General features: G+C 46.6%; 5 protein-coding genes across 5 annotated transcripts; 2 read left to right on the top strand and 3 right to left on the bottom strand.

Annotated features, from left to right (window-relative positions):
* Positions 1 to 6,543: 6,543 nt before the first annotated feature.
* Positions 6,544 to 6,925, top strand: H6S33_005305 (uncharacterized protein; the record flags this gene model as incomplete). The annotated part of the gene is made up of 1 exon (XM_044836825.1): positions 6,544 to 6,925. A coding segment is annotated over one exon (382 nt), but the record flags the coding sequence as incomplete, so codon positions are not given.
* Positions 6,926 to 7,532: 607 nt separating this feature from the next.
* On the bottom strand, positions 7,533 to 7,853 carry H6S33_005304 (uncharacterized protein; the record flags this gene model as incomplete). The annotated part of the gene is made up of 1 exon (XM_044836814.1): positions 7,533 to 7,853. The coding sequence occupies one exon, from the start codon at positions 7,851 to 7,853 to the stop codon at positions 7,533 to 7,535; it is 321 nt and encodes a 106-aa protein (XP_044698613.1).
* A 1,731-nt stretch (positions 7,854 to 9,584) lies between these two features.
* Positions 9,585 to 11,894, bottom strand: H6S33_005303 (uncharacterized protein; the record flags this gene model as incomplete). Its single annotated transcript, XM_044836803.1, has 7 exons — positions 9,585 to 9,923; positions 9,992 to 10,138; positions 10,191 to 10,592; positions 10,659 to 10,822; positions 10,863 to 11,265; positions 11,394 to 11,427; positions 11,527 to 11,894. 7 exons carry the CDS (start codon positions 11,892 to 11,894, stop codon positions 9,585 to 9,587), a joined length of 1,857 nt encoding a protein of 618 aa, XP_044698612.1.
* Positions 11,895 to 15,938: 4,044 nt separating this feature from the next.
* H6S33_005302 (uncharacterized protein) lies at positions 15,939 to 19,042 on the bottom strand (the record flags this gene model as incomplete). Its single annotated transcript, XM_044836792.1, has 6 exons — positions 15,939 to 16,580; positions 16,659 to 17,016; positions 17,082 to 17,275; positions 17,351 to 17,380; positions 17,442 to 17,905; positions 17,977 to 19,042. 6 exons carry the CDS (start codon positions 19,040 to 19,042, stop codon positions 15,939 to 15,941), a joined length of 2,754 nt encoding a protein of 917 aa, XP_044698611.1.
* Positions 19,043 to 21,169: 2,127 nt separating this feature from the next.
* H6S33_005301 (uncharacterized protein) lies at positions 21,170 to 22,030 on the top strand (the record flags this gene model as incomplete). Its single annotated transcript, XM_044836781.1, has 1 exon — positions 21,170 to 22,030. The coding sequence occupies one exon, from the start codon at positions 21,170 to 21,172 to the stop codon at positions 22,028 to 22,030; it is 861 nt and encodes a 286-aa protein (XP_044698610.1).
* Positions 22,031 to 22,806: the final 776 nt, after the last annotated feature.

Here is a 22,806-nt window from a genome sequence, read left to right as displayed (position 1 = left end):
AGTCCCATAGGCTTAAACCAAAGTACTAGTGGGCGGAAGATTCAAGGTAATTTATGGTATTTGAGTCAACCAACAACCATTATTTATGCACCTCCTCGCCAGCAACAACGGGCCAACAGCGTTTGCCTCTGCCTCTCAACTATTGAGTCGTGGGGGTCTATTTCGTAGGTTCTTATCACGCAAGATATCCTATCTTTGCCCGACCTCCTATGAACGGTCAGTATCGGTAGTCCTGATAAAAGATAAATTTAAGGTACCCAAAACTGCTAACTAAACGATCCCCAACCGATCCGTATCGGCCCATAGCTTATAGTTATATTGCTTTTGCATAAGTGGGGAGGGTTGTGTATGAACATGTCAGTATTGTGGAGGCAAGACCAAAACACCGAATCCCACCGCCGTAAAACCTTTTTCAGATGAGTCTAAGCTTAGTGTTTCCCGGTTTCTTAGATGTGATAAAGTTGCCTGCATGTTTCTGCGGATGTCTTGATTGAATACCTTCGAGCCAATGTTAATTTGTTATTGATTGAAGTATGGTGGGCCAGGGGGACACTTAAATGACACTTCGGCCGCACGGACGAAGATTCTCTCTAGATCATCGACAATTGCCGATATCTAAACTCTAGAGTACAATTAGATCTTTCGAAACAGCTGCGACGAGCATGCCGCAGAAATCGAAATAGCTGGGGCCTCCTTAAATCCAGTGACGTATCACTTTGAGATGAATCTTCTACTGATGAGTAAGTATTAAAAGGATCTACAGTCGTTCACCGTCTAGATCTCTTGACGAATACTGCCACTTGACGAACAGGGATTCCAAGTATGGTAAGAAATAATCAAGCAACAGCCAAGCTGCGAGATCTCCAGTCCTTTTAATTTCTATTGGCCCAAAGTCCCCTGTTCGTCAAGTATTCGTCAAGCGATGGTGAACGTCTGTACATAGCGTAATCTCCAAATTTAAAATAGGTCCAGACTAGGCCAAACTCTTGACCAAAGAGGCTTAACAATTCAAATCGCCGTTGTTGTTCGAAACGTCGTTTTACGTTTCACGAGCCATGCTACATGCAAGTGCAGAAGTGTCAAGCAGCAGCTTACATGTACTATAGTGGCCAAACCAGCATGCACAGTAATCATCATGCCACCAGCCTTACGAGAAGACTGCGCAGGGACCAACGTTAACAGCAAGTGTCTTCAGCCTAAGTTTGTGCGCGCGACTTGATCCACTCGCACACCCACAAAAGGTGTACCTACATGTATGGCTTATACCTATATATGCTCCAAATACCTAGCTAGGTGAGAAACGACGCTGGTTGCTGGAAAAACGTATGCAACATGATCTCTTCAGTCAATATGCATTTTTCTCTTGTTTCCCCAGTGTACCCGGGGGCGGGGCACCTTTTCCCTTCAAGGTGCGCCACGGTAGCTTAATTCATATCCCACTCGATCCTCGGGACGTGCTGGCTTTTGATTACATACATGATGTATGCATAAAACGCCTAGTACATACAATACAATCCAATCACGCGGGTGGCGTCTAGGATGGCGCGCGTAGATCGGTTCGATCCAATGGTCGCTTACATGTCTGTTCATGTGGACAGATTGTTTCACTTTTCTTGCCTAATATTTCCCAAGAGGAGATGACACTGTCGAGTGATCAACTGTGATTGGTGCGCGATGACGATTAACAATTATCCTCAAAAGCGGCGAGACGCAGTAGACGCCCCTAGGGGTAATGACCCCAATTCTCCACAAAACTAAAAAAAAAAAAAAAAAAAAAAGAGTTATCTACACTCTTACAAGGGATGATTCCTTTCCTGGAGACTTTATCTTGCTCTTTCATGAATTTGGGGTATTTGGTCATAAACTCCTTGCATGTATGTAACCAGATATTACAAGTATTCCTCGGGATCATGCCTACCCTTAAGGCTAGTTCACAGGCTACATCACTCGGCAACGATTGCTGAGGTACTAATATTTGATCTGCAATAAAGCGATTTGGCCATTCCCGAAGCTTAAGTCATGTCAAGGACTAAGCTAGTGCATATGATATATACGGATTGAACTCGCAACCAACTGAGTGCCCACGCCTAGGTAGCTAGACTATTGAGATCTGGGGTGATGATCCTGGGAAGGGGTTATATACTCGGGGCAGGCAATAAGAACCTGAAAATGCAAGCTGCAAGCAGGGGCTCAATTTGGTGTAGCTTTTCGCCAGCCGCGAATCAGTGGTCGTTACCATCAAAAGTCATTTTCAGGTTCTTCTTGCCTACCCCGAGTAGACCCTAACGAACAAAGTGGACTTCCGGAGCGACATGTGGGGATTTGGCGGGCTGAAGGAACACCTCTTAATTAGGGTTTCGGTTTTTGGAGAGCTAGGCGGGGCAGCCACGGATATGTAGGTACTTTTGGCGTAGGTATGTGGTACATTCTTAGGGCGGTTTCTCCTTTTCACCAGTCAGCCAACCAATCAATCACCCCACTAATCGAGGCCGTACCCACTCGGGGCAGGCATGAAGAACCTGAAAATGACTTTTTATGGTAACGACCTCTGATTCGCGGCTGGCGAAAAGCTACACCAAATTGAGCCCCTGCTTGCAGCTTGCATTTTCGGGTTCTTATTGCCTGCCCCGAGTACTGCACAGAAGGCGATGAGGGCCGCTTATGTATGTACTTGCTTACCAGCAAAAGAACCAGAAAATGCGGTTGTTCAGGGCAGGGATAATTTGTATGGAGTGGCCCCGTTCTCTCATACAAATAATCCCTGTTTCCGTCACTTGCATTTTCTGGTTCTTTTGCTGGTAAGCAAGTACTTAGGCCTCATATAATGTTATCGGATGCACACTACTCTAGATAATCTGCAGTGCTAGCTATTGCTAGAGTACGATTCCACTTATGTTGCGGTCCAGCGCCTGCGCATTGAATAGAGCACTTTGAAAGATGGCTTACCGCATTGACCTAACCCTGCACCGTAAGCACACGGACTATTAGCCATCTTGCTTTGATAGATCGATAGACTTATGCTGATAGCCTAGCTGGTAATGTGAAGATGGAGAGGAAGAAAGAAAGCTTTTCGGCCGCCGGTCGGAAGGATCTTCCGTGCTACATACATGCCCTGGTTAGAGTTAAACTTGGCAACCCTAATCCAGCGCCAGGCCTAGGTGGCTGGAGTTCCGCTGACCACTTACATGCATTAAGGCAACATGTAGAAACAGCCCTTCCACCGTGCTAACATGTATAGCTATAAAATGTACGTACAAGTATTGTGCTAGCTCTATAGCTATAAAATGTACGTACAAGTATTGTGCTAGCTCTATAGCTATAAAATGTACGTACAAGTATTGTGCTAGCTCTATAGCGGCTATAGATATTATTAATTACATGTACCGACTAACTAAAACCCTTCGGTTGACTTATGTTTCAAGGGTTGGTTAGAATAAACAAATAATATCTACAGCTGGGTTCGCAATTTGAGAGGTCACAATGGCTACTTAGTGATATAAGCCCTTTGAGGAACCGATTTTCGAATTTTCATAAATGTGAAGCCCAGCTGCCTGCAGGCTCAGTACTCGGATACTCTAGTAGGTCTCAGCAACGAAATACCCATCTGTCATGAGTACCCCTGGGCCCCCCACGGTGGTCTACAGCCACTTCTCAAAAGTGTTCATGACTTACCCACTTGAGGCATAAGATCCCAGAATCTCGGGCAAAACCACCATGAGACTTAATATCCTACCACCCAAATAAATGTTCTACAAGCCGGAGCTTTAGAGAGGAGGCCGAGGCTGACGTGCAAGTAGAAGGCCGGGACCTAACTTTGGTAGTTCCATCTAGGAACCAGAGCATGATGATTTTCAGGGTCCTGGGAAGTGGACTTAGATATGTTTTTCTAGTAGCGATGCCGATTTTAATATAGATCATGTGACCCATTACTCTAAGGCTTCACACCAAGACGGGAGTCACATGACCTATATTAAAATCGGCATCGCTAGTAGAGTACCTACATGAGTACCACACACAAGAAACTACACTATCTGTTCTCCCAGGACAGAGGGAGGGGGTTCTTAAACCGGTCATAAATCTATTTGGCGTCGTTCCACTCTCCCACTCTAGATCTTTTTTCGATTCAGTATCTGATCATCTGAACTATCCTCCCCTTGTGGCTGCTAATGCATGTATGTCTGGCATTATTTCACTACTCGTAAATTCATGACGTTTCCGAACACGACTGCGCTAAATCTACCTTTTGGTATGTCATGCAATATTGGTCGTATTCGGAAACGCTATGAACTTACGAGTACATACATGTAGTACTCAAATATCAGATCTTTTTGACTTGAACATATTTTCCTGATCTTTCTAAAAAGAACCGCTATCGCATACCATGGACTTGGCGTTTTTTGTATTGTGCAGTCCAGTCCACAATCGTCAGGAAATACGAGTTCATGTACCTCTGGAATTCTCTGCTTCTACCCCAAGAGAGCTAGCGTCCGAGATACCAGGTGTACAGGTCTCAAATGGGCGAATTACGAACACCTAGAATACGAGTGACATCATATGACCTCGCCAAAACCCAATCTCTCTATTTCGACTGGTCGGGCTGGATTTATTAGCCAATACCTTCACTTGCCACCACGAGATAAATTTTCACCCACTCTATATAGAGTAAGTACATGTATGTAATACAGAGCAATAGATACATTACCGTTGAAATGGGTAAAATAATAAGGCTTGCAGTAGGCTTATCGCCAAAATAAGGCATGTTTGAGCTTTTCTCCATATAAGGCCTAAAATTTTGTAATCATTTGCCGAAAAAAAGGATTATATACATCTTTAGGTCTCTATACACATTAATTTAGTTTAAGTGTTGTGAAATAATTTAAGCCTTTATACCAGATAAATCTTTTATCAAATAAGACTTTTTCGGCAAATAAGGTTTATATAAGATTTGTAATTTCCGATTTTACTAGCATTTCATCGGCTATCCTGCCTATATATTACCTCTAGCAAAGAAATTTCAGTTCTCCCATAGTTTAGTGGGTAGCATGAGGTACATTCTACCTACACAGCTCTAGGTTCAAATCCTCTCTTTTACTTTTTTGAACCACCAAGGACATAATCTTATCTGGAAAAAAGTTTTATATTAGCCTTAAAAAATGCATAAGTCTTAAAATATGGAAAAGGTCTTATTTCGAAATAAGGCTTTTCACCTATAGTTACTTGCAGTAGGCTTATTTACAAAAAAGAATTATATCAAATAAAAGCCTTATCTTAGGCTTATATAAGCGTCTCCTGAGCCTTCCGCAAGCTTTATTTTTTTACCCATTCTGACGTTAAAGTACGTTTGAAGGAATCAGTTATGTCTATCCCGCCGGCGGCGGTACATAATAACAAGAAACGAGATATATAGATAGAATGAATTCGACCTGTAGGATATATACGGTATGAAGAGTATGTCGTAGGTAAAATAGTACAAAGAACAAGATATTGTATATGGTAGCAGCACTCCCAAGTTATTCAGTATACGCTATAGTTTATACTTTATGCGACCATTCTGTACCTAGAATCAGAACTGAAATGATTTCATACACAAACCAAGTTATTCAGTAACAATATTATCGAGTATTGGTCGGTGGCGGTTAGTGCTCTACCTGCATAATTCCTGGCACTTTTATTACTGTTTTCTGGACCTGGGCCATTAACCTAGTCATTAACCTGGTTTAGACAGCCATTTTTTTGATTGGCGGGGCCTGACGTTTAACGTCGCATGATAGTGAGATAGTGGGATAGTAAAACATAGTCTTGTAGTGATTTTCAGCAAATAAGTCTAAGTACGAGACTCGGTAGGGCCCTACGTTATACCTCTACATGATAGCAGGAGGTTCTATAAGTTGGGGTATCACCCTTCAACTTGGAGGAACAACAATCATTTGATATTCGTTCATTCCATCAATCTAACATCTTTATTGCCCGAATTATCATGGAAAACCCAAACGCATCAGAGCCTCACCATTTCGACTGGGAAACGGCGTCAGCAACAATTTAGTCAAGTTAGACAGGGAGTTCTTTCGCCAGAAGGAAGGAATACCTCAGGGCTCGACAATTTCTACCCTCTTATGCAATGTCTTTCTCGCCCAGTTCGAGCGTGAAGTATTGGGATTTGTTAACAAATATAACACCCTCGTGAGGCTTGTTGATGACTTCCTGTTAATCATGACCCAGAAGGATGAGGCCCAGAGGTTCCCAAACACAATGGTTGGGGGTCATCTGGAATATGGGGCTGTTGTGAGCCCACATAAGACGTTGACGAATTTCAAAACGGGTATCACCGGGGTGAGGACTATTTCCACAAACTGGTTCCCATTTTGTGGAATCAGCATCCACACCCACAACCTTGGGGTCCCCATTGATATGTCAAGGATCAAAGACCACGCGCCCACCGTCGAATACAGTCGCACCCCCTTCAAAACTCTCTCGAAAAACTTAGTAACGTAAGCATCCCACCAACAAATCCATCGCCAACCAATAGTTAACTTCTTTTATTAGGTTCCTAAAAGCTAATTCTCGTCCTATATTTTTTGACCCTACTCTCAATTCAGCTTCAATAATAATAAAAAATATTTACGACATTTTCACCTTGTCCGCGCGCAAACTGCACGAAACAGTCACGTCACTGAAGCGCACAAATCCCCAGGCATGGAAATTTGGAGCCATGAAAACAATGATTGAAGGTCTTTTCGTTGCCCTGTACCAAATCATCCGTACCTACATATCACAGTTGACGTGCGGGAGTAAACTTTTGCACTGGATCGATAAGAAAGCCGTGAGGAACTTGGGCGCAGAGGCATATCTGAAAGTACTGAAGGCGAAGCAGACCAGTTACAACCCTTCTTTTCTTAAGTGGTTAGAGAACATGAAGGTCCTGTGATAATCCTTCTTAGGTTGCCCGGGGGGGGGGGGGGGTGCAAAATGATAACGAACATTACACCTGTTTCATTTGTCTGTCGAGGTTTAGAATCATTCACGGCTATGCCTGTTTCATTTGTCTGTCGAGGTTTAGAATCATTCACGGCTACGCCTGTTTCATTTGTTTATGTATCGAGTGAATATGTCACTGTCATGTATATAAATTTAAAAACCACATAAAACACCCGCAAACAAACCCCATAATGAAGAAAAATAAAAACAAAAAAACCGCAACGAAACTACATGTGGTGGGGTATGCAGCGTCGGGATAGCGCCCTCACCGGCGTCATAAATCAAATACAATCAAAGCCGAATCAAAAAAAAACCCAAAGCCAACAAACAGTACGAAACAGAAAAAACCAAGTAAGAATACTAAATAAAAAAGCCACACGAAAAAGAAAAAAAAAATAAGGAACCGAAAAAAGAAAAAAACATCTAGTGAATTCTACCGAAACAGTGTAGATCCTGTATTTATATAAGCTGGTAGGTACATACACCTAGCTTCTAATTAGAAAGTACATGTAAGTATATCAGGCCCATTAGGTTCATTAATCGATCAAACTAGTTGTTTACGCGCTGTCGCCGATAGCAACCGCAAAAACCCTCTGCAAAGAGACAACTTCCGCTTCTTGATAGAAATTGTAGTCGGCCAGGACCTCAGAGATTGTGGAAATGACCGTCAAAGTGGCTTCTTTAAAATGCTGGCGGTCCGCTCGAGCTTGAGTATGAAGCGCACGTATCCTACGCCAAGGAACGGTGTCCTTCAGTTTTTCGATCTCTTCGTGCAAGGTTTTGATTTCTTGTAATCGCTCAGTCAACTCTTCCTGCGTCTGCAGCAGAACAAGCTTCATATCAGCGCAGATAGTGCAATCTTGTGGTTTTGTAGGCATGACGATAGAGTTTGTATAACCTTATTGGGAATGTCTCTTTATGGTGAATTTGCTTTATTGTTAATAGCTCAATATGGCGAATTGACTTCATTTATATACCATAAGCCTACCATCAAGTTTGATGCTGCCGGGGATCGTATCAGGATTCTCGTGTCCGATTCTGGGCATCTAGGCCCATTTCTAGCCTCTTTGAACGACTTTCTGTTCCTATGGGCTGAGACCCAGCTCCTTGCTAGTAATGTTTCAGGCCTTACGATAATATGTACATATATGTAAATTTAGCTATATTAACCCTTAGAGCTCGACAGGAGACGGTGTCGGAAAAGCCCCAGTAGTTACATGTATTTAAGTATACAACCGAGTCTTTAATTATGATAAAGAGAATTCCAGCTATCTCATACACGCATACGGGTAGAAAACCAACTAGACAGCAAAATGACTTTGCTGAAAAGAGATCCGGCGTTCCCCCCAGTTCGACATTCCCCTTACATCACGTTAATTTGAACGAACGACCTGTTACAGGAGACGTCTAAATTCTCTCTTTCGGCTGGGAGTAGACGGACAATTCGAGCCAAATCGCCGGAGAGAGTAATTTCAACGTCGTATGTGACTGGCCGCCGGTATGTATGTGCCTACAATCATGTACTCTAGAAGAATTACACGACCGAGTCTACTCGGGTACGAGGGTTAGAACCAGAACATGCAATGAGGTTATTTGTATGGAAGAGCGGCGCCACTCCATAGCAATAATCCCTGTCTCTTCACTTGAATGTTCTGGTTCTTATTAGAGCGTTTTGGCAACGGCACTTTTCCAAATTTCTAGGTCAAATTTTGAGTTCTTGGCTCTGCGCCGCTAGAAGCGATTCCGTTGCTTCTTTGGTGTGAAATCGCAGCAGATCCTGGAAGATCGACTTGTAAATGCTTGTAGCAGCGCAGAGCCAAGAACTCAAATTTTGACCTAGAAATTTGGAAAAGGGCGGTACCCGAGTATGTATGTGTGTATGTGTGTGTGTGTGTGTGTGTGTGTGTGTGTGTTGGAGCATGAAGGAAGGAGCTCCCAGTCGAATTAACCAACTTCAGGTGAGAATAACTCAACAACTAGGAGGGCAATTGAGAGAATTTTTGCTCTCATAAATAGAGCTAGAAGCTTGCCAGGAATAGGTTTATCTTTCTGACCTTTAAGGTCTCGATGTGAGATTTCTTCGCAGGACAGTTTTGGTTGCTATGAGTACTAGTCTCACGAGGGTGCCAGTGATCGGTGAATTTTGTGACCCTACAATACATGTACCTAGTACCTACTGCCTGCCTCCCAGGCCGTTGCATCCAACAACAACTGGGCTAGAGTAGGGTTCTTTCCACCCTAGTCAGCCCCCAGCCCAGCCCAGCCCAGCCCAGCCCCATCATCATTCATAATTCATTACATACGCGTTGTCAATGACATTTCCGTCATGAAAGCACACCATGCACACGGGCACCGTTTATCACTCGTTGAACATTAGTCGTGACGTTTACATCGAATACATGCGAAAACATAAGGAAAAAAAAAAAAAAAAGGCAACAAACCAGCTCTCTCCCAAAGTAAGCAGAAGAAAATTTTATAGAACGAGCGTCGTCAACTCTAAAAACGAAACTAAAAAAAAAAAAAAAAATGGTGAAAAAAATGGCGAAAAAGAGCCAAAAAAAAAAAAATACTCCTCCCCAATTATATGCGTACGCTCAATAACCAATTAATCACGGCCCCTCCGGCCCCGTAGTTTTCTCCAGCCCCATCCCACTCATCGACGAGAAGCGATTCGACGACAGCCTATTCCACCCTGGACTCGGGCCCGGCGCCGACTCCAGCCTACCCGGCGACTTTGCCTTGTGCCCCTTTGGCTGTCGCCAGCCACGCCATACACGGGTTGTCCAGCGGAAACTGCTCGCGAGCCCCTCTTTGATCCAGTCGTCGGGGCCGTAGAGGAAGTAGGACATGAGCAGCATGATGAGGAGCGTGACGGGCCCAGAGATGGCCCAGAAATCGGCGGGGGTGGCGACGGAGGATTTCCAGCCGGAGAGACTCATGCCAAAGTACTGCGCGGGGTTGGGTTAGCTAATCCTTTTTTCAGTTCTTTTTGGGGGGGGGGGGGGGGGGGTCTTACGCCAGTGAAGAAGCCGAGGGGAACAAAGATGGTGGTGATGAGGGTAAAGACGGAGATGGTCTGGCCTTGCTGCGTGATTGCTTTCTGCATCATTTCGCCCTGTTTCAAGGCCTCCTTTGCCGTGACGGTTTGGCTATCATGTGAAGTCTGCCACCGTCAGTTTCGCTCCCCGCCACACACACAGAAACAGGAGCCATACCAGGATCTTCGACTTCCTCAAATCCTTCAACCACACACTCAACTCCTCCCGAAACTCCCTCCTCTCGCGTATCACCGCATCCAGCGTCACCACCGCCTTGCGCATCTGCTCCTTCCCATCCATAATGTACGGGATCTTGACGGCGTTTCGATGGTTCCGTGGACGGCCCACGCCCTTCTCGAATTTAAACGAGTTCTGGAAGATTTCGCGCAGGTCCTCGAGGATCTGGATCTGCGACTGCACGACGGCCTTCATGATGGCGATGTCGGCGAGGGATTCCTCGAACGCCTCGATCAGGTCCTCGGTGATGCGTTGTTCGGCTTCGAGCTCGGCGTGCGTGGATTTGATGCTTTTGTCGGGGGTGAGGAGGTCCTTTGCGAGCTGGCTTTGGATTTGCATTTCCTGGGGAGTGGGGAGTGGGGGGATTAGTATGCTTGGGGGTTTTGGGGTTCAGATGCGGGGACGTACTTGTCGCGCGACCTTCTTGCGGAACTCGCGCAGCGGCGAGGTCTCGTAGGAGGTGAGGATGTTGGCGATCATGTGCACGAGGAGGTGGAAGCCACCGAGGCGGCGCTGGTACGGGAACAGCGGCGCAGAGTCCTCGTCGGCGGAGGTGAACATTGCAATGTTGCCTGGCGATCATTGGTCAGTGAGTGTTGCTACTATCATTACCACCACCACCACCACCACCACCACCACCATGCACGGGAGAGCTACTGTTGTCAAAGATGAAGAACCACCCCTGGTTCACCAGAATGCGCTTCCGCGAGTCTCCCATATCCACATCTGGCGAGGCGGTCCCGAGATACCGGTACTGCCGCAGGCTCAGGCTGCCGGTGCCATTGGCGGTGCCCAGGCCGAGGTACGGGAAGGCGGCGAAGAGGGTCAGGTATTTGCGCGGCTGGAAGGAGGCGCGCAGGGAGACGCCCGTGACAAAGTCTTTGCCGGGGACGTAGCTTTCGTACTTTGTGAGGTTGGGCGAGTCGAGGAGGGGCTGCGGGCCTTGGGAGCCGGGGGCGGGGATCAGCGTGCTGTCGGGGATGCGCATGAACTCGGAGATGGCTTTGAGGAAGTCCTGGTGGGGGGGGGGGGGGAGATTGGTGTGAGCTTGAGGTTTCTTTTGGGGGGGTGTTTCACAATATTTATATATATATATATATATATAGTGGGTTTCTATAGCTAGCTATGTCTTAAGTATCTTACCTGGACGATCTTGACGGAGCACTCTGTAAACTTTCTGTTTGACCCATCTCAGCTGTTTGCTCTCTCTCTCTGTCCGTACACAACTCCTCCTTATATATAAATTTCAAGCCCAGAGATAGTATCATATACATACACAACCCGGATCCCGTCCGCCTCCCCCGGCGGGAAGTTGACGCCCCGGATGACCATCGTGTCGCCGATGTACAGCTCCCGCAGCGGCACGATGCGGAACGTGTCCTCGTCCTCGTCCACCACAACCTCGTCGTCGTCGTCGTCGTTCATGTCCCCGCGCTCGATGCGCACCGTGTGCCACCGGCCCAGCGAGTACCGCAGAAACACCACCCCGCCATCCTCCTTCTCCGGGATCGTCGGCAGGCTGTAGTCCCGCAGCAGGCACGAGCCCTCGTCGATGATGCCGGACGTGTAGATTGCCTGCGTGGGAGAGCCCTCCTGCGGGGCCACGGGGCGGATGCGTTCGGTGGAGGAGGACGCGGAGGACATTGTGTGTGGTGGTTAGCTAGGTGGGTGGGTATAGGGCGGAGAGGGGGCGGAGGAGGAGGAGGAGGAGGGGGAGAGAGAAGGAGCAGGAACAGGAGGAGAGAAAGAAGAACAACAGAAAGAAGCAGGAGCAGGAGGAGGAGGAGGAGAAGAAGGGCCGGGGAGGTGAGGTGCCATGGCTGTTATATTTTCAAATAGAATGGGGGGCTCGGGGAGAAAAGAGCTTGGTAGCGCGATATCTCTAGCTGCTCATGCTCATGCGCATATGCATGCTGGGGGGCGGGCTCTGATTGGCTGCGGGGGGGGGGAATGGCTTCAGTAGAGGCTGCACAGAGTAGAGCCGATCGGGAATTAAAGTCAGCCCCTGTCCCGTAGGTATGATGCAGTGCTGCAGCTGTGTTGGCCGGGCGAGGGAGGGAGGAGGTTTGTGCCCAATAGAGTACGTTTACTTTGTCTAGAGCACTCGGGCATGTGGAGAGATTTTTCTTTTTTGCTTTGCTTTATTTTGGCTGTTTATATACAGGCAGGCAGACACGAGAATGGCAGTTGGTCATCGCGTGTGGATTGGGATTGCTTGTGGGAGGGAGGGAGGGAGCAAGCAAGCAGCTAGAGAGAAAAAAAAAAAGAGTGTGTAAAAAAAAACAAGAAAGAATGATCATTTTTTTTTTCTTCGTACATTCTTTCCCTTCCCCCCGCAGCCGCCAGAAATGGCTATCTATGGCTTCACACCCATGACAAATGCAGAATGCTCTCTCTCTCTCTCTTCGCACGGCGAGATATCCTCCCTACCTACCCACCACCACCCACAGCACAACAAACCTCCGTCCTGATCTTGTGCCTTCTCGCCCGTTTCGATACGAGCGAGAAATCTCGCAAGAGCTAGCAGCGGAGTGAGAGAAAACTGTGTCTTCAACTCTGCGTGTGGATCGACCAGCGTGCATACAGCAGCAGCAGCAGCAGCAGCGCAACAGCCGGCGTGATCATCGCGTCCATATATGATGTAGAAGAGCGCGCACACCCGGGCGAGGGAGCGAGCGAGGGAGTGTGAGGTGAGTTCCCGCCGAGAGAGAGAGCAGAGCACAATCAGACCCAGCGCTCCCATTGCACAATGGCTGGTCCGCCCCGCAATTATAAATACCCCGTCGCTGTTACCGTAGGCTGTGGGGGCCCGGCCAAGGAACATTTGACAGGGCCGCGTGAATGGGAGCGAGACTTCCCTGATGTGAGCTGTCAACGAGCAGCTAGCTGCAGACCGAGTGAGGCCAGTCCGCGTGTGGCTGGATTGCCAGTGGATGATGGGCATTTTCGGGGGGGGTCCGCCAGAGTGTTCTCGGGATATCTATCTCCCTATATATTTTTTTTCCCTCCAAACCAATGTGCTCTGGCTGGTCGACGGGATATCTCCACTTCACAGCCAGTGTCACACTTTCAAGAAGAATTGTCAACAGCAGACTACCGAGGGCAGGTTTAGCAACAGGCCTGATCAACACTGTCTCTGTATAATGCCAGCTGTGCGGGCGCGTGGCATTGGTTGGTGGACCGTCGAAACATGCTTATCGATTGGCACTCGGGTGGTGTCCCCCGAGAAAGGCTTGTTGCGTGCCAGGCGAGGCGAGGCGACGGGCTGTGATTGGCTGGGGTGGGCGAGGAGGACAGGCTTCCTTTTCCCTGCATGGACGTCATTTGCTGGGGTGTCCCTGCGCATGTTTGGCGGTGGAGAGCAGGTGGGGATGCAGATAGATAGACAGATGGAGAAACAACATCCTTTTTCTTCTTCTTCTTGGTGAAGATAGAGAGACAGATGGAGAAACAACATCCTTTTTCTTCTCCTTCTTGGTGGTGAAGATAGAGAGACAGATAGATAGCATCCTTTTTCTTCTCCTCCTTGAAGACCCGATGGATGCGTGAATGGGGCTCTTCGCTGGACTGAGGAAAGGATGCGTTCCCTCACACGCTCCCTTGTGTTCAATGCCGGTGCGGTTCCCTTGTCTGACGTGGTGGCTGGCTGGCTGCCCGTGGCTGTGGCTGTGGCTGTGGCTGTGTCACGGTCACGGTCACGCAATCTACTAATCAAACACCGGATGCGGCGGGAATAGTAGCAGTGAGGTCGCGAGACTGTGTTTGGTAGAAGAGCTAACCCTGCACCAGGACAAACGATGACATCTAGAGACAAATCTTACACCTGGCCCACAAAAGACCTATAGGGGCGCTTCCCAGAGGGATCGAAATGCATTTTGGAAAGCACACCTGGTGTATCCCTGCCGTCTACCACTCACTGATATCTGCCCTCTCGGGAAGTGACACTCGACAGGTCGACCACTAGCATCATAGCATTGGAGAATTAAAGGTCTGTTATCCTTATATGTAGGCACCAGCTGTACCTTACTACGTCATGTACTTAGGCCATCGGCAACTGTTTCGACATCTTTGGCTGTGCACGTGTTTCAGCTTCCGCATTTGTAATCGGTTTATACACCCCCACCATCTACATCTCTTCTACACCCCCCCCCCCCCCCCCCCCCAAGAACCATGGCCTACCTTCCCGTCCCTGACCCCTGGACAATCCCGCATGATCGTCAAAGACGCACCTCGACCGCTGTGCCGTGCTGTCGTCGCATGTGCTGTCTGCCGTGCTGTGGGGGAGGCGCTGGGGGTTGAAAAGATGTGCGGGTACCTGGGAGGGCCCATGTACAGCGATAGGAATGATCTATGGAAAAACAGTTATATGGTGGTGCACAGATATTTCGCCATACAATTTCACCCCCCCCTGTTTTTCCATAGATCATTCCCGTCGCCGTATATTCGATAGGGCGCTGTAAACCTTGCTGGTCCCTGATGGTCCTTTTCGGGACTGACCTCTTGCATGGCTGTGCAGTCAACTGCGCGGTACTCTTCCATCCCCCTGTCAGCGCCCCCCCCCCCATCCTTATCGAGTCAGTACCTACAGTGGAACTAATCTACATCAAGATGTAGTTCTCGAGAAGTTAAAGCCTGGACGTAGTCGAGCTACGCTTAGACTCGCTTTTCTCATGTCTCGTGTGCGATATAATACCCATTCAGATCTATGAAAACGGACGTCTTTTGATCTTTCACGCCACTTCGATATCTTTCCAAGCAGGGATATTATACGCCAGATGAACACACAGTACTTGGATCTTATGTATATACTTTGCGGCCAGTACGGGGGGACTACTTTTCGAGCAAGGTACTTGCCTATTTCCACATCCTGGCCATATATATTTCCCTTTCTAGTCCCTATAAAACTATGGTTTGCTTGATACAATCAATTTCTTGTGATTGAATCGTTTTCATATCTATAAATTTAGCTAAGCTAATTCGGTGATGGGCCCCCGGACTCACTAGTGTGTTTGGTGCTGTTTTCGCCGGTGTATTTGCTGCTGGATTGGCATGAATACTTTCTCTACTCATTAACTCGTATTCCGATGATGATTTTGATGGCTGAGGGGTAGTAGTGGGGAGACGAGAGTGATGAGAAGCGGGTTGAAGAGTGGGAAGCCCGTTATCTCTACCAAGTTCCTAACCCTAACCCACAGAGACCATATGTATTTTCCCTGATTCCTATCTATTCTATTTGGCAGCCCTCCTGCCAGAAAAGTCTCAACTTTGCCTGGCTTGGAGGTACCCGGAACATGTTCATTCTATGATTTTTCTCATACAAATCTGTTTGAAGCTTTTATACGTCTTAGGGCTTCAAATATCATATTCGGCCGTCAGATAATCTACGTAAATGTACTTACATGCAGTATCTCTCACATGACATAGTACACTTCAATAAGATTTAAATGACACATGTACTTATTACATGTATAGGGCGGTTTTATTCGTCCCGAGAATGTGTATCTCTCTTGACGCACCGACCTCCGAATGGTCCTTATTCTCCTCCGCCTCCTCCTGCCCACGACACTTCCACCGCAAGGAATAGAGTCTTCAGTTTTGTTTGGGCGGTTCGCTTTGTATTTCTCTGAATGATACCAGGTCAGCGAGGCTACACGTCTTTCCTTGTAGACTTGAACGTCTCGGGTATTCTTACCTTCGTATCCTGTCCACAAGATCGTAGAATGCGCATTCTGCAGCGTTACTTCCCCATTCGTTTCTCTGATCGATGCTAAAATACTTTAGCACGGGAATGTACTTTTGAGGATTAGTTCCCATTGCTTCGAGAATGCATTGCATCTTCTGATGATCTTGTAAATGTTTGCGCCAGGCCCTGCCACGCTTTCTCATTTCTTCCTCATTCTTGGTCCTACCAGGCCGCTCAAACTCTACGATATAGAGCAACAGCCCAGCCAAACCAGCTGCCAACGCGGTAGCAATGGAGCTTCCCGCTATTATAGTTCCGCAAACTCCAGACAGCGGTTCCATGTTCTCACCAGGGAAAGCAAAATCAATTTTACCCTTCTGGCTTCCCACTCTGGCGGATATTTCTCCGTGTTCTGTAGCCGCGCCAATACAGAACGTGGGCGTTGGACAATTCTTCGGGTATCCAAGACTGGCGTTTTGTGCCCACCCACCGTCCTTAGCAGCACAGAACATCAAAATATTCTTTTTCGATGCTTCAGCAACAGCATCTTTCATTCTCTTGATGTCGGACTCGTTGCGGGTTGTCTCTTCGACTGTCCAGCTCATTGATATTATATCAACACCTTCTTCCGCAGCCCACATGATCGCCTTGATTATGGTTTAGAATATCTTCAATAATTTGACTTTGGGGGGGGGGGGCGGCGGGGCAAAGCAATTGTGACCAACCTTAGCAGCAGAGCCCGCGGCAATGGTTGCATGACCGCCATCTCCGCGTATCACGTCAAGTCGAACGATGTATAATGTGGCCATGGGAAAGATCTGGCGGACCCTCATGGTCATCTCTGTTCCGTGACCACTGGTCGAAGGAAAATGATGAGTCGACGGGGAACCGAGGAGACCACCTCTCGTATGGAATGAAGTTCCACCCGTAATCTTTACGCCCCATAGCTTCGAATGGTGTACGTCTAAACCATCATCGATTATGGCGATCTTGACGACCGGTTCTCTAGCTCTATCTAAGATTGAGTCGGGTATTCCCTGTATATAGGCCGAAAATTCATCCATGCATGCTAGCCAGGCATCTCTTGTGTTGACGGCGTCAGTGTATCAGTAGAGGGAGGACCATGCATGGGTCGCGGATACACTTACGGCTGATTTCCATCGCTTGCCTCGGGATTTGGATATCCTACTGCCCCATCTGCTGTGGTATCTGTAGATGAGGAGGAGGCCTTTTTTACAATTACAACGATATTTTGCTCCTTGAGCAGCTCCAAGCCTAGTTTCCTTATCCTCGACTTCAAATATTCTTCGTAGTTGAATTTATCTTCACCTCTCTTGGGTTTCTATGGCTCATGATGTGTCAATAAGGGGTTCGGAGTACTAGTTGCATAGGGTAAAACGGGTTGCTTCCTGCTTACCAGGTCGATTTTGAAAGTCACCTTTTTAAGCTTATTATAGTGAAGGTGTTAGCTATTTTCACCGCAGCTGGGGTATCATTGGTATATGCACCTTAGGAAGCCTTTTTAACCCCTCGCCACTTGTCCAATTCTGGAGAACAGCCCTCTTCCCAGTGGAATACAGGAAAAGCTCTTCCACATCAGGCGCTGCATTGGCAATTGTTTCGCAGCATAGGTCATATTGCATCCAATTCCAGGTACGCACTTGAATGCCCTTCAAAGCCAACTCGATAGTCTCATCACTATGTGGTAAATCCTCCTCATCCTCAACAATGAGATTAATTATACGCCTTACGTTATTTTTCCGGAGCAACTCAAACACATCAGTGTAGTCGACGTAGTTTCCCGGGTGATCCGCACACGTTGGACTCAGACTGGATGGTTTGGGGAGATAAACATGCTTCAGAATCGCATCAAGGCAAAGGTTTCCGATACAAGCCTCAATATTGTTCAGAAAGTCGGTCGGTGACAGCTTCGCGCAGCTTAGCTCTTGAAGATCGAAATAATAATAAGGAGCTAATCCCAGTAAGATTATCAAGTGCTTGAGAGGCATAGTCTTATGTAAAGTAATTTATTTTTCAACGTACCTTGAGTGCCGGCCTTGCGAACAATATGCTTCATCCCGTCCCGTTTTTCTGGTAGGTTTATGAGTGCATCTTTCAAGATGAACTCGACATCTTTGCAGGCCTGGCCGGTACATCCTTTCCCATCTTCTCTGGTATGGAATTCCACACACTTCGCCATGTGGTAAGCATAGGGTGCCATTCGCAAATTGTCCTTAACCCTTATTGTTCCATTCTTGTGAGTTAATGCTGCATCCTCCAGCTTGATCAGTAAAGCGATCAAGTTCGCCCTATCTTCGGCCTTCTCCCAAGATTTCCAGTGCTGCACCTCGAGCGCGATATGAAGCGGCGTATTATCATCTTTGTCCTTAGATTTAAGTGATTCCGCATTGAACAGCCCAAGCTCAAGGTAAGGAGTTATCTCGACACCCATTTTCTTTATCATCGCGTGTAGTGTGCAACGGAACTCTCGCTTGTCTTTGGCGTTCAGGATCTCGATACAGTTATCTTTAAGAGTTTTTTCTGATAGAAAGTAATGGGTGAGTGCTCTTTGAAGATCCGGGTCCGTAGGAGTCGTAGGCCTCGCAGTTACATCTTTACCCACAGGGTATTTCCCAAGGACATAAGATAGTGGCTGCTCTTCATTGTCGTTTTTATCCATGAACATATGGGGGTCGCTCTTTAATAGCCATTTGACAAAGCTGATACGATAGTTTACCGCTCGATATACAGCTTCCCCCTGCTCTTCAGTTTCAATTTCCTCTCTAACTGCATAGTGCAAAAGATTATTGCCATCGCGAGATTTTGCTTGCCACGACATGGAGTACATGCTCAATTCAGGCTCTTTGATCTGAGGAGGAAAGCGCGCGGCTTCTAGATCGTCTGGAAACTGGACATTACCGTTGTCAACATCCTCTAGAAGCCTTTGAAATGTTTTCGCCACCTTCACCGGCTTCGATTGCGCAGGCTTTGACCTTGTTGTTGGCGTGTTCGGCTGGTTGATTCTCTCATCCGAAGGTACATGGCCTTCATTCTCGCGTTCTGGCCTTTTCGGTGGGGATATAGTGAGGGTTGTCGTAACGGAAACCATTTTCAGAGTTAAATCTCGACTATCAGTTGGCCACGATATCAAGGACTGAGACTGCTTTGTTATAGTGTACTTAGAGTATAAGCAAGTAGGTATCAGCTGGAATAAAAGATATTTGTTAAGCAATGTGGTGGAATCGTTTTTATTTCAAATACTCCAATTGCCAACTCCGGATTCTCTACTATGGGAGTACATAAATGCATTAATATGCACGTTACCCACATAACCGGGCGTGGAAAAGGCGCTGATTAATGAATTTCGTATCGAGGGCTGTTGCAAATGAATCAATACGTAACTGAACTGGGTCCGCATGAGCTTGCATCATTTCCTTAGAAGGTCGTGACTTTTTATTGAATGCCTTTAGTGCTTTTACCATTTCGTGTATATCCGTGTGGAGGGTGGATAAATGGCGCATCTTCCAGGCGGAGTGGACAGGGGTCGACGCCCTCTCTACTCTACCAAAGGCCTGCCAATTAGCTGCGCAGTTTGCAGCGAACAGTTTGGGCCAATAATAGTGAGTGCAGTAATGGTCGCGGGCTTAGCGGGGTAACTACGTATCTTGAATCACGCGCCCGGCTAACGTTGTAATGATTATAATTTCAGATAATGGTAGGTATGTATGTGTGCTGCGCATTATCAGGATTGATTTCCACTTATGGCCTACATTTTATTGAAACAGGGAAGGTACTACGAATAGCAGAGTATGTTTCGGTGGCTTCTTCGACAATAATATTCTACAATGTTTATTCACTGAATAATTCAAGTTTGCGGCCGCAACCTGCGCGAGGAGAGCAAACTCATCCTGGGCCTGTTCCTTTATCAACCATTGCAAAGAATATGAGGATGATCACAGTTTCGTGAGATTGTATTTGATATCGATAATGGCGGTGTGGGGAACTAATCACAGCCAGTCACTCGACATTCTACGCACATAGTCGATATGGAGAAGTGAGTGAGTGCGTTACCTCCAAAAACTCGAAAGATTGACTATCTTCGTCCAAGCCTTATCTCGCATGACTGGTTGAATGGCATCGAGCTGCATCAGAAGTTTCCCATAAGAGTAACTTTAATCTCACGAGAGAGAGCCAAATTTTCGGCGGTAGTATGTAGAGTAACGCCACACATCGATTCTGTCTCTATAATTTACCAATCTCTTCGACCCGCAGTATGCAGGAGCTCATATGTTCTCTGAGAATAGAAAGTTCTAGCTACGCGAGTTGAACAGAAAGCTCCGCATCTCTTATATGTTGGCTGAATTCTTTGCCTAAAACGGTTAGAATTTTTGTCTAACCTGTCCGACTTTCAACTAGCGGAGCTAAAACTCTCTGATGCAAAACATCTTCTACAATATCATCTGAGGTCAATATGACCCGATAAAACGATCATGAACGTTCAGAATATTAGACCTCTCCAAGTCTGTTGTACCTACTCTGGAGATTGCGTTACATAGGTAGCCTAACTTGTCAACAGACTTTATTTTTGGCTAGGAGTCATTACGATGCCTAGCCATTTCACAATATATTGAATATACCTGTTACGATATTAAAAGCTCATCATATTGCAGCGCCCACGAGGATCATATTCAGTATGATATGATGGGTACGTGCATGCGCAGGGCGCATAGAGGGATTGGGTGGGGAAAGATCCGGTTGAATAGAGTAGGTGTATTGAGATTCTCACTCTAAACCGGCCCCGGGCCGGTTGGCCAACCATTCCCCCGGAACTATATCGTACTTTCAAACTGACGTAAAGGGGTAAAGATCTACGTTCCGTCTATTTTTAAATTTTATCCACACTCTGAGTGAGTTGGGTTGTGAACCTGCGATGCAAAATCAACCTTTATGTACCGCAAAATGTCAGGAATAACGAAACGAACTGGACTGGAATATTGGGCTTCGGATTGGTCAAATGCTTGTTGAGCCTCAATCCGACAGACCCAAAGCGTAGGTTTTCCAAAGCGTAGGTTTTGGCCGTCTTGACCAATGGGTAAGTGGTATTCCAGCCCAGTTCGTTTCGTCATTCCTGAGATTCTGCGGTAGTACAAGTGTATTTGTACAATTGTACAAGACCTACCCATTGTCCACCATTACTTCCCCAAACATTAAAGAAATTTTGATCTGAGTCGTTTCCATGGATGAATCTGATCTCCCTCGTTTTGACGTTGATCTCGAGCCAGTTGGAGACACAAACTCTGTCTTCCGCTACCAAAATGCCCCGGGCGAAATTCAACGTTCAATAATCGTCGACCGCCACACGTCAGTCAGATCCGATCTCTCCATACAAGGCAGCCTTGAGACAGTTATCCATGGCAACTATTTGTCGAACGGCCCCAAAGCCACATTGATTATTGCGCGGTTCCAGTTTATGGGGTCCAAGCCTTCACGAAAATTTTGTTCCGCGAACATTTCTTTTAAATTCCGAGATGAAGAGGGTTCACTTAAGTTCTCGGTCGATAAGATTGCTCCCTCCGGTCAATATTGCCTCAATCCAAGCTCTAGTCAGGAGGAGTCTAAAATAGGCGTCGGTTTGAATGCTGGTGTCAATGCCATCGGGGGTACTGCTGGTGGACAAACGACATATGAGATCACCAAGAGTATCGAGCGACAAGACAGCGGCTCCTTTTACGGGGTCTCGAAGACGGAAGGCCGAAACTACGGACCAAAGAACGCTGCTAAATGGTCAATGAGCCAAAACGAGGCTCAGAAAAATGGAATCCCGACTGCATTACGTCTTGCAATCCTGCTTAAACGTCAACATGATGGGCCTTTTTTTGCCGACATAAAGGTTAATGCTCAGGTGGACATATTATATAATCTCGAATGCCGTATGCATAACCTCAGTAGTTCGAACAAGATTCATCCAATACTATTCGACCCGAACCACCATCACCCTGGCAATATTCCGGAGGGTATCGACACTGATTGCTTATCACTCTATCCTTTGGAAGACCTTGCAGGAATCGAAGTTACGCGCCAGGCGCATGCGGTTTAGGTAGACACCTCAATTATAATAGCCTTAATTATCAGAATGACAAATTAATTAAAATGTTTAGGGTGGGAATGGATGCGATATCTGGGGGGGTGGGTAGGTTGCAGTAAATGATCAAAGAGGAATGAATATATATGTACACTTGCAACCTGAGTTTGATATTATTAGGTAGAAATGATTACAATATAGTCGTGTAACCCCCACGCCGGTTATGTGTCTTTTAGAGATTCATGCACATCTGGGTTGTAAATAAAAACTTAAAGTATGAACTTGTACCTTCGATGGCCAGCATGAGGACTTAGAACGCATAGGTAGAGATATTGGGCGGTTATCCTTATAAGGTGTCCCTTATAGAATGATTTAACTGTATATTTTCCGGTGGCTTTCATTTAAGTACATGTATCGATGCACCAGGCACGCACCAGACACGAAACTAAGATTGTCATTTTTCAACCCTGAAGTGCTCGTATACACGTGCTTGTTCATGTATGTCAATTCTGAGTGTCAATATACCACCCTTATGACAGGTCTTATCAAACATCGTAAGCCTAGAATAGAGGGCTCGGACGGGGCGTTGGTTTAGAGAAATTTAAAAGTATACGGCCTCTACTACGGCTGGAAATGCATCATTTGATGCGTTGCCCATACAAATATTTTGTGGTATTGCATCAAATGATGCATTACCTGTCGAGGCCTTTGTAAATGCATCATGAGATGCCTTTCCTTACACATCTACTACATTTACGAAATTTCACTACACATTCCAATACACATTTACC

Source organism: Morchella sextelata, assembly GCF_020137385.1.
Source record: "Morchella sextelata strain SCLS chromosome Unknown scls_2, whole genome shotgun sequence".
Taxonomy (NCBI): Eukaryota; Fungi; Ascomycota; class Pezizomycetes; order Pezizales; family Morchellaceae; genus Morchella; species Morchella sextelata.
Note: the sequence above shows the minus strand (reverse complement) of the source record. Positions and strands in the feature narration are given on the sequence as shown.